The sequence below is a fragment of the Balaenoptera acutorostrata genome, chromosome X (assembly GCF_949987535.1).
Source record: "Balaenoptera acutorostrata chromosome X, mBalAcu1.1, whole genome shotgun sequence".
NCBI classification, from domain to species: Eukaryota; Metazoa; Chordata; class Mammalia; order Artiodactyla; family Balaenopteridae; genus Balaenoptera; species Balaenoptera acutorostrata.
Window position 1 is genome coordinate 31,109,883 of NC_080085.1, and position 10,471 is coordinate 31,120,353.

General features: G+C 38.8%; 1 protein-coding gene across 1 annotated transcript; it reads right to left on the minus strand.

The window, feature by feature from the left end:
* Positions 1-529: 529 nt before the first annotated feature.
* LOC130706479 (E3 ubiquitin-protein ligase RLIM-like) lies at positions 530-4,118 on the minus strand. Its single transcript, XM_057538641.1, has 3 exons — positions 3,875-4,118; positions 1,057-2,187; positions 530-972 (listed from the first exon to the last, which is right to left on the minus strand). The coding sequence occupies exons 1-3, from the start codon at positions 4,116-4,118 to the stop codon at positions 530-532; spliced, it is 1,818 nt and encodes a 605-aa protein (XP_057394624.1).
* Positions 4,119-10,471: the final 6,353 nt, after the last annotated feature.

The window sequence follows — 10,471 nt, forward strand, 5'->3', positions numbered from 1 at the left end:
ATGGCATTCTATGAATGTAACATGACTTCTTTATGTGAATGACTCTAATATAGTCTTAAATTGCCTCTTAATTATTGACATTTGGTTGGGTTTCTGTTTCTTTGCATGCACAACCAGGATTGAACAGGGCTGAAGAGATGTCTGGGATTTACGTGACTAGATAATACTGCTAGGATCTATCTAGATTCATTACATCATATGAAGACATTTCTCCCATGGAATCAGGAACATCCCAACCCAGTGCACATGCTAAGTTTTTATTGAAATTCAGTGAACTGCTGTGGTGTGAAGTTAATTTTTATTGTCAAATTGGACAATATTGTTTGACTTTTTAATATTTCCTTTTATGATGGAACAGAAATTGGGGAAAGCCCAATAATTCCTTCAGGAACTAGTGATTCAGTTCAGATTGTTATATATAGATTCAGGTTGTTATATTTAAGCATGAGTAACTCTAAAAGTGGACATGAGGCAGGTGACTGTTGTTTGTCCGTCACTGTAACACTTTACATAGCTGAGAATTCAGATCTCAATTAGGATTTTCAGGCTCATTGGAATCCACTACTTGCCCACGACAAATAGGACAGGTAGAGTTCTCAGAGAGCCAGCGATCAATGCAGTAAATGTGATATTCATGGGAGCAAGGTAGGATGCGAAGCTTGCTGTTTTCGTTGTACTCTGTCATGCAAATGCTGCAAGCTTTTAATGCATCATTTTCATCAAAAGATCTTACAGCCAAGTTGTCAATCTGTGCTTTGCTGAGTCCTGTAGGTTGGTCTAGATCATCTTCATCTAAGTGGAAAATCTGTTCCAGATTAAGGAAGAGCAAAGAGTCACTTTCATCAGATATTACTGGGGTCATTTGTCTACCCCCTTGCCTGGTCTCTGATGGTAAGTCTGATGATGAGTTTCTTTCTTCAGTGCCTTCAAACATCAGTGAGCTAATTTCTGAATTTTCATCGCTTGAGCTGGCATTGGAAATAGGATGAGAACTGGAACTAGACATACAATTGGGGCTTGAATGACAAATCAGTGTGGAACTTGAATGGGGATTATAGCTAGGATTTGAATCGGAACCAAATCTACTACTGCTACTACCATTAGGACCATCGCTGTCATCTGGTGACTCTGGCCATTCCATGCTTTGACTTGGAGGTGAGACACTATGCTCTAAATTACTGTCACTGTCCATAAGGTTACTTGAGTTACTAAATTCTGTCATTGTCTGCCTTAACGTGCTCTGAATTGGAACAGATGTTGTATCATCTAAGCTAGTATTTAAAATTCTACAAACGGGATTTCTGATGGTAATGACATAAGCTCTCACATCTGCCTGCTCAGAATGTGAATACATATGCCTCAGTCCTCGTTCACTTTCAGAACTGACGGTGTTGTTTGGTGTCTCAGATGTTAACTGAGTTCTACTAGCTGTGCTGTCTCTCTGAGAATATGCTCCAGAATGAACTTGTCCTACTTCAAGATTGAAGGGTATGGTCAGATATACTTCCCTCATTCCCCAAGATTCATCACTGCTGGTTGTATCTGGAGAATCTTCTCCATGAACGGCATTCCTTGTTCTAGAAGTTTCAATAAGACCACTGTTTTGCAACTCAAATCCAGTCATTTGCTGTCTCAATATTTCTTGGTGCTCAGTTCTAGAAAATCTCACATTCTCACTTACCAGAGGCTGCTCAGAAGTCTGAGATGGTATACTACGATTAAGTCTTTGTACACTTTCCCTAAGTGAACGTGGAGGCGACCAACTTTCAATTCTTGCTCTGGTTCTCGGATACTCTGGGCTCCTACTTCTTGCTCTTCTCTGACTTCTGGTAGGTGAGAAATCCACTAATGTTTCAGTTGTATCTTGTTCAGACATAGATGGTCTTGTAAATATTGATTCAGATTGTGGATTTTCCACTTGCCTTTGGCTGTCTTCCATATTTTCTCTTCTGGGAAGTCTTGCAGATGCTACATATTCATTCTCTGGATTTGGACTCCCATTATCAAGGTGAAAATTTCTTTCTAAAGTGAATCTGAACTGGTCACTTGTAGGATTAATTTGGCCCTCTTCTCTCCCAGATTGGTTTTCTCTCTGTCCACTTGTCATATTTTCAGTTTGTCCAAAACAGTTAAGCCCGTCTATTATAGAGTCGCCACTAGACATATCATCTGGAGCATCTCCTCCATCTGTTAACAAAAAAAATGGGGAGGGGACATGAAAGAACTACCAAAATTAGAACCATCATAAAATAGCACTCTGAAACTTTGTTTCAAAAACAAACAAAAAATGAGAACTTAAATACTCAGATGTTTTAAACTGATTTCACATTTATAGAGTTAATATTTTATAAACTACACTGTCTAGATTTATAAGTAAAGGTAGAAAAGTTTCAATTCCATCTGAAAAAGAGTGAGCTAATCCTAGATAAACTTAGAGAATTTTTTAAAAAGGGAATCTGGAGGAAGTCTATTTTGCAATATTTCATCATATACACAGCCCTGTGTACCAGCCCTGTGTAGGAGGAATACCAGCCCTGTGTAGGAGGAATGTCAAGAGACTTTTTTTTCAGTCCACTGTCAGAACACTAATGCAATTCAACAAGGTAAACACCAGTTAAGGTACAATGCTAGTATTTTAGTTCAATTTACATTATTGTCTAATTTTCATTAGTCTCCAACATTAGTATTTCTAGGCTCTTCACTTATGTGCTTTTGATAATATATAAGCTGTTTTAAAATATAAGATTATTGCACAAACATAAACAAGTTTTATAGGTTTAAAAGTATTTGAATTTTGAATACTTCTTAATGTTACCAAGATTTTTAATTGACATTAAATTGAAGGTCAGATCAAATGAATAGACTGAACCTAGCATGGTACATATAAGACCATATTCAAGAACCAAAGTATTACAGTGTCCTCTTCATTAGACAGTAAAATCCTCTACTTCACACTGGGAGAGAAGGCACCAGACCTGAGGTTTGAGCACGGCTTCCCAGCCTTAGCACTGTTGACATTTCGGTGCTGGACAATTCTTTGTTTGGGGAGCTATCCTGTGCATTGTGGGATATTTGGCAGCACCCCTGGCCTGTGCCCACTAGATGCTAGTGACACCCATGCCTCCCCTGCGACAACCAAAGATATCTCTAGCCATTGTCAAATGTCCCCAGGTGTTGGAGAGAGCAAAATTGTCCCCAGTTGAGAACCACTTGATTAGAATATAAAATATTTCTGTTTGCTTTTTTTTTTTTTAATTTATTTATTTATTTTTATGGCTGTGTTGGGTCTTCGTTTCTGTGTGAGGGCTCTCTCTAGTTGCGGCAAGCGGGGGCCACTCTTCATCGCGGTGCGCGGGCCTCTCACTGTCGCGGCCTCTCTTGTTGCGGAGCACAGGCTCCAGACGCGCAGGCTCAGTAATTGTGGCTCACGGGCCTAGTCGCTCCGCGGCATGTGGGATCTTCCCAGACCAGGGCTCGAACCCGTGTCCCCTGCATTGGCAGGCAGACTCTCAACCACTGTGCCACCAGGGAAGCCCTCTGTTTGCTTTTTTTACATGTGTATGTAGAAAAAATAATTCAGGAAGTAGGAGGGACTTTCAATTGAGGTAGAAAAGCAAGAAAAGTACAGATAGGCTACTTCACACTGTTTCCCAGTTAAAACAACCCAAATGTGAATCAGGAAAACAAACAAACATACCTTGACATTCTCACCAAAAATCAAGTAAATGCCAGTTCTTTTTATGAGAAGTTACTCACCAAATTAATTTATGTCACTTCTGTATAATTAGTTACTATGTACTATGATGAAGTTACTATTTACTATGATGAAGTTCCTTATTCATCCCATCCTATTCCCTCCAAAAGCAAAGTATACCTGTATTTTCATCTGAGTCTTGTGGTGGGTTTTCTTTAATTAGCTGAAGTCTTCTCAGCAACTCTTCTTCTGTACTTTCACCTGGAATGCCTAGAAGATTGTTGTCTCTCATAAGTTTGTAATCTTCTTCACTCAGATTGTTGACAAGCCTGACGAAATCTTCTTCCCGAACCAGTCGGTCCGTTTGACTTATGCGTTGGGCCGGAACTCCATCTCCTTCATCGTCGGAATCCGAGTTTTCCATCTTAGTAAACAAGTAGAAAATGATCTGAAATTCACGACATAGTGTTGAAATTCACCAACGGTCGTTTAGTGTTCTTTGCTTTCTACCTCTTGCCAGAGTGTCCAGTTCCGGTTCCGGTTCCGACTCAGTCGGATGACCCTCCGCACAGGTTCCTCCCTTCTCCCGTCCCCGACTCAGTTCTGTAGCCGCCTGGTGACGCAACAGGTGGGAGCCGCGTCTATCCCAGAACTTGCTAGACGTTGCCTAGGCATCCATTATCTTCCCCGCTGTTACCGGGTAGGGACTGGATTCAGGTTAGGTTTCATTTCATTGAAAACCAGCCAATATTACTGAGGGTTTATAGTGTACCAAGCGCCGTCCTTCACCTCGTTTCACCCACATGAGCCTATTCTCAGGTTTTCAGGAGGCGTTTTCAGGCTCTGATATGCTCTATTTATTCGTTACCTTACATATGACTGCCTTCTTCAAAATGCCATGCCAAAGTCAGCCTAGTTAAATGCAGCAGTTCTCATTTTCAGGTGCCCAGGGACCCCTCCGCCTTTTCTCCTCATGAATTTCTCAAATCATAGACTCTCACTAAGAAAGCCCACAATTTGTGATAATTTACCAGGGCCCTAGCTGAGTCTCTTTAGAGTGTCCTCTCCCTTTTAACTGTTAATGGCTTCATCTTGCATTATACGGCCCTTCAATCTTGTTTCAAACAAACAAACAAGAAACACCAAAACTCTGGCAGGCTTTTCTGCTCAGCCAGGGAATTCCTTCTCCACAAAAGCATCAGGTTCATTTTTGTCCTCCTTTCTCATAAATACTATAAATCTTACTTAAAGAAAACTAGCCAGAACATCACAGGAACTTTTAAGACAGATACATAATAGTTACTTTGTCTGCCACAATGAGTACTGACTTTGCTGATTTTGTTGCATGTATATAACCTGAAAGGCTTGCTGAAAATAAAATAATGCTCATTTGCAGTGCTATCCGAAGGAGACCTCTAAGAGCTTCTGGACTCATTAATATTACCAGCCCCACTTAACACTTGTTTAGGAGCTCTTTGTTCAACTTATTCATGTAAAGACAAGATTTGGCTGCTGAATTTGAGACTTTATTCAATTTGACTTATTTAATAATTAATCCATCCAACATAAACTGGGTCAGTTATTGCCTCAGCGGCTAGAGATATGTCAATTGTTGAAGCAGTTTGTACTCCCAAGTAATTCACACACCAGGTGAGGGAAACACCACATGGAAACTATCAAAGTACAGTATATTTTATCATAGATTTATATATGCAGTATTGTGTAAGTACAGAGAACTGTGTAGCAATTATTTAATGGGAGTTGGGAAATGTTTCACAGAGGTATTATATTTAAATCTGAATCTTTAAATATAATTATACTTTCTGTAGATGGAAAGTGGCAGTTATGTGTTGCTAGAGAAAGACTATGTCAGATGGAAGAAGTAGACTTGAAAGACCTTGGCTTGTTTGGGCAACTGTGGCCACAATTTTGGGGTTGGGTGGAAATGTGGAGTTAATCTCAGAAAGAATACTTGACAAAAGCTATAAGTTGAGTTTTGATTTTTTTCATGTAAGAAATAGGACACTGATTAAGATGTTTTGGTATTTTTTTGAGAACAAGCAGTAGATTTTATTTGTGTCTGCTTAGCGTCCCCTTAACATACTTATGCTAATAGCATCCTGATTTTCATGGGGGAAAAACCCATTCTACAGTCTTAGTCCACTGGGTTTAGGTTTAGCTGAATTCACTGCCATGGCTAGAGGAGAGGACACAGGATGCAGCCATGTCCAATCAGTATACCTCAAATCGGTTACGGTAATTGGGCATGTGACCGAAAGTACATTTAAGAGTTAAATCTGAGATGTTGCGAGAAATCATTTTCCACTGCGGTTGCTAAGCTGGTAGGATATAAACCTGAAGATGCTTGTGGCTATGTTATGTCCCAAGAATGAGGAACATTGACATAAAGAGACAGAGGAAAACCATAATGGAGAAAGAGCAAGATACCTGAGGAAAAATTTGAGAAATACCTGAAGCTAGATGTGCCTTAAGATTTTTAGATCTGTAAAACAACGTATTTCATTTTTAAAATGTAAGCCTGTGAAAGATTCCTGCCACTTATCATTGGAAGGCTCCTAAGAGTTGTAACGGGAGAGCCATATGATTGGTGATGTAATCAAACGTCAAAAAGTAATTTGATACAGGGCAGGGGGTCAGGGAATGAGTGAAATATGTGTGGGAGATTAAGTGGTACAAACCTCCAATTACAAAATAAAGGAGTCAAGGGAATGAAATGTACACTGTGGAGAATATAGTCAATAGTAATGTAATATCTTTGTATGGTGACAGATGGTAACTAGACTTGTGATCATCTTATAATGTACAGAAATATCTAATCACTATGTTGTGCACCAGTGACTAACATAGTGTTGTAGGCCAAGTATACTTCAAAAGACAAACAAACAAACTAATAGAAAAAGAGATCAGATTTGTGGTTACCAGAGGTGGGTGGGGAGGTTGGATGAAGGTGGTCAAAAGGTACAAACTTCTAGTTACAAGATGAATAAGTATAGGGATGCAATGTATAACATGATTAATATAATTAAGACTGCTGTATGTTGCATATGAAAGTTGTTAAGAGTAAATCCTAAGAGTTCTCATTACAAGGAAAAAATATTTTTTTCTTTTTCTTTTATTTTGTATCTGTATGAGGTCATGGATGTGTGCTAAACTTATTGTGGTCATCATTTCATGATGTATGTAAGTGTAGGGGAACAAAACTTGCCACTGCAAAATGTTCCTTTGGTATGCAGATGATTTCAAGCTGAAAAAAAATCTAGGCCCAAAAGTCTCAGGAAGAAACTTTGACCTTGCTCCTAACCGCCTAAAAAAGTTTAGGTAGAGGGCCAGTCATTCCCTGGTAGAGCTATCACCAGAGATATCTGCAAAGACTACGGGCTGGTAGTGGTAGGAGAAACTCAGCAGGGCCTAGAGATCAGAGTCCACTCTGTGTCCCTCGTCTCTCTACACGGCCCATCTACCAAACATTTGCTTTTCCATCTTCATGTAAATCACCTTGCTTCCATTTGAAGTCTCAAACAGTACCCACAACATCCTCTTTTGTTTTTAGCCGAAGATGATATTTCAGGTGAGGGTTTCAGCCGTATTGGTCATTCAGTTTTCCTGGGTCTCTCCCATATGTACATGTTATTAAACTTTGTTTGATTTTCTCCTGTTAATCTGTTTATGTTAATTTAATTCTTAGACCAGCCAGAAAAATCTAGAAGGGTAAAGGAAAATTTCTTATTGCCCAACATAAGTCAAATCATTATGCTGTACGGTAAGTCCCCTACAAAGGAACGAATTCCATTCCGAGAGTGCGTTCATAAGTCCAATTTTTTCGTTAAGTCCAACAAAGTTAGCCTAGGTACCCAATGAACACAATCAGCTATATAGTACTGTACTGTAATAGGTTTATAATACTTTTCACACAAATAATACATGAAAAACAATCAAAAAAGTAAAACATTTTTAGTCTTACAGTACAGTACCTTGAAAAGTGCAGTAGTACAGTACAACAGCTGGCATACAGGGGCTGGCATTGACTGAACGGGCAAGAAGAGTTACTGACCGGAGGAGGGAGAGGAGGTGGGAGATGGTGGAGCTGAGGGATCGCCAGCAATAGGAGACGGAGGGCAAGCTGCAATTTCACTCGCGCCTGACGTTGATGGCACAGGTTTGGTTCCTTGCTGGTTTCAATTCTGTCTCCCCTTTTGAAAAAACAATCCAGTGATGTCTGCGTAGTAGCTCTTCTTTTCTTGCCATAGATGATGACACAGTAGTACTGGATTGCATTCTGAATGGCTGCTGCAACCTTTATGTACTGTTCTATGTTTGGATCCTATGCCTCAAAAACTAACAGTGCCTCCTCAAATAAAGAAAATCCCCTTGCCATTTCCTGCATCGTGAATCTCTTTGGTTCTTTAGTTACTTCTTCTTCCTCTTGTCTCTCTTCATCGTTTCTCTGGGCTGCCAATTCCATCTTTTCGCCTCGCTCCACTCTCTCAATTATTTTCAGTTTTGTTTCCATCGTTATCACTGCTTCTTAGCAGTACCAGCTACATCATCGCTGCTTTTATGCTTGCTTCCGGACATCCTGGGCTTGAAATAAAGATACTGTACTACTGTATTCTATACAGTACTGTAAAGCACACAAAAGCACAACCACTTGTAGAGGATGCACACCCATGACAGTGTCCACCAGACATGTGAACTAACTTACGTGATTGGACATGTGACCACACGTTCGCATATTTGACCTTTCACAACTTGAAGGTTCGTGTGTAGGGGACTTACTGTATGCCTTAAACTTAGTGCTAAATGTCAAGTATATCTCCATAAAACTGTAAGGAAAAAAAACAAGTGATTTACAATAAAGTTGCCATGTAAAACTTACTTGCTTTTGTCCATTCTATAAAGTTAACATGTTTATACAATTTAAGTTTAATTGGATTTAGTTTTTATGAAAAAATAAGCAAACAGAATTTTTCTGTCATTTATTTGTTTAATTAGTATTTATTAGGCTTTGAAATTCTGTAAAGTTGAAGGAAATGAACATTTTCATTTGATTATGAATGAAATGTGGTTATGACATATAATGTTAACATTGTGAATAAATTTCCTACTTCTTTGTACCATGAGGTCCTTTCAAAATGTCCCTATTTTTGTATGTGTTTCATTTATTATACAATGTATTCTGATACCTTGGCCCGGTAATACTCATTTAATTCTCATATGAAGAGAAAATATCCCGAGGTAAAGTACCACTGAACACTTGGCTTATATTAAGAAACAGAATGGTCCTGGTGGGAACTAAAATGTCTTTCACCGATAACCTTACTAATGAGTGAGATAATGTTATGTGACCAGTTAGCTCCCTGGTGGGATTTTTAGGATGCCTAAATTTAGCAAAGTCTTAGTGTGAGTAAGTGTGTACTTATGTGTGTTCTTGCATGTATATGTGTGGTGTATTTAAAAAGTTTTAACAGATGTTTGGTTAGGTTAATGACCATTGGCTTAGGTGTGGTTTCTGGATACTAGTAATAGGTCTATTTCACTGAAGTTTTGAAAGCTCCTCTACAGTGTGAACATACTTTATCTAGAACTTTGAATTCCTATAACACTATTGTTATTGTCTAATTTAAAGTCTTGTTTTTAATATTTGTTCTATGCATAAACAAAAAGATACAGCATGTTGTTAGCACTTGGAAAGTTACAATTTACTTCTTAACATTTTTCATATTTAAGTTCGTAACTGAAGATGGTCAGATTGACCACTTTGGGAGTGAAAGGAAAAAATAAAGGCATATTTACTTTTAAGTTCACCTGCTAGATGTGCTCACTGTATGCCCTGTTACATATGCAAGGCCAGGGCGACTGGAAGTGCAATTGTCAGGCTTTTTCATAAACTGGATAACCATTTGTTTCTGCGCAGCACATTACCTTTACATAGGAGCAATAAGGAGAAAAGGTGGAAGAGGCAAGCATTCTGCACTACAAAATACCACCTTTAACAGCTAACCCGCATTACTCAACTGCTGTACAGCTGTGTCTAGTGCAATTAAAAATATATAAACAGCTCATGCAGCTCAATATTAAAAAAACAAACAACCCAATCAAAAAATGAGCAGAAGACCTAAATAGACATTTCTCCAAAGAAGATATACAGATTGCCAACAAACATATGAAAGAATGCTCAACATCATTAATCATTAGAGAAATGCAAATCAAAACTACAATGTGATATCATCTCACACTGGTCAGAATGGCCATCATCAAAAAATCTACAAACAATAAATGCTGGAGAGGGTGTGGAGAAAAGGGAACCCTCTTGCACTGCTGGTGGGAATGTAAATGGATACAGCCACTATGGAGAACAGTATGGAGGTTCCTTAAAAAACTAAAAATAGAGCTACCATACGACCCAGCAATCCCACTACTGGGCATATACCCTGAGAAAACCATAATTCAAAAAGAGTCATGTACCACAATGTTCATTGCAGCTCTATTTACAATAGCCAGGACATGGAAGCAACATAAGTGTCCATCGACAGATGAATGGATAAAGAAGATGTGGCACATATATACAATGGAATGTTAATCAGACATAAAAAGAAACAAAATTGAGTTACTTGTAGTGAGGTGGATGGACCTAGAGTCTGTCATACAGAGTGAAGTAAGTCAGAAAGAGAAAAACAAATACAGTATGCTAACACATATATATGGAATCTAAGGAAAAAAAAAAAAAGGTTATGAAGAACCTAGTGGCAAGATGGG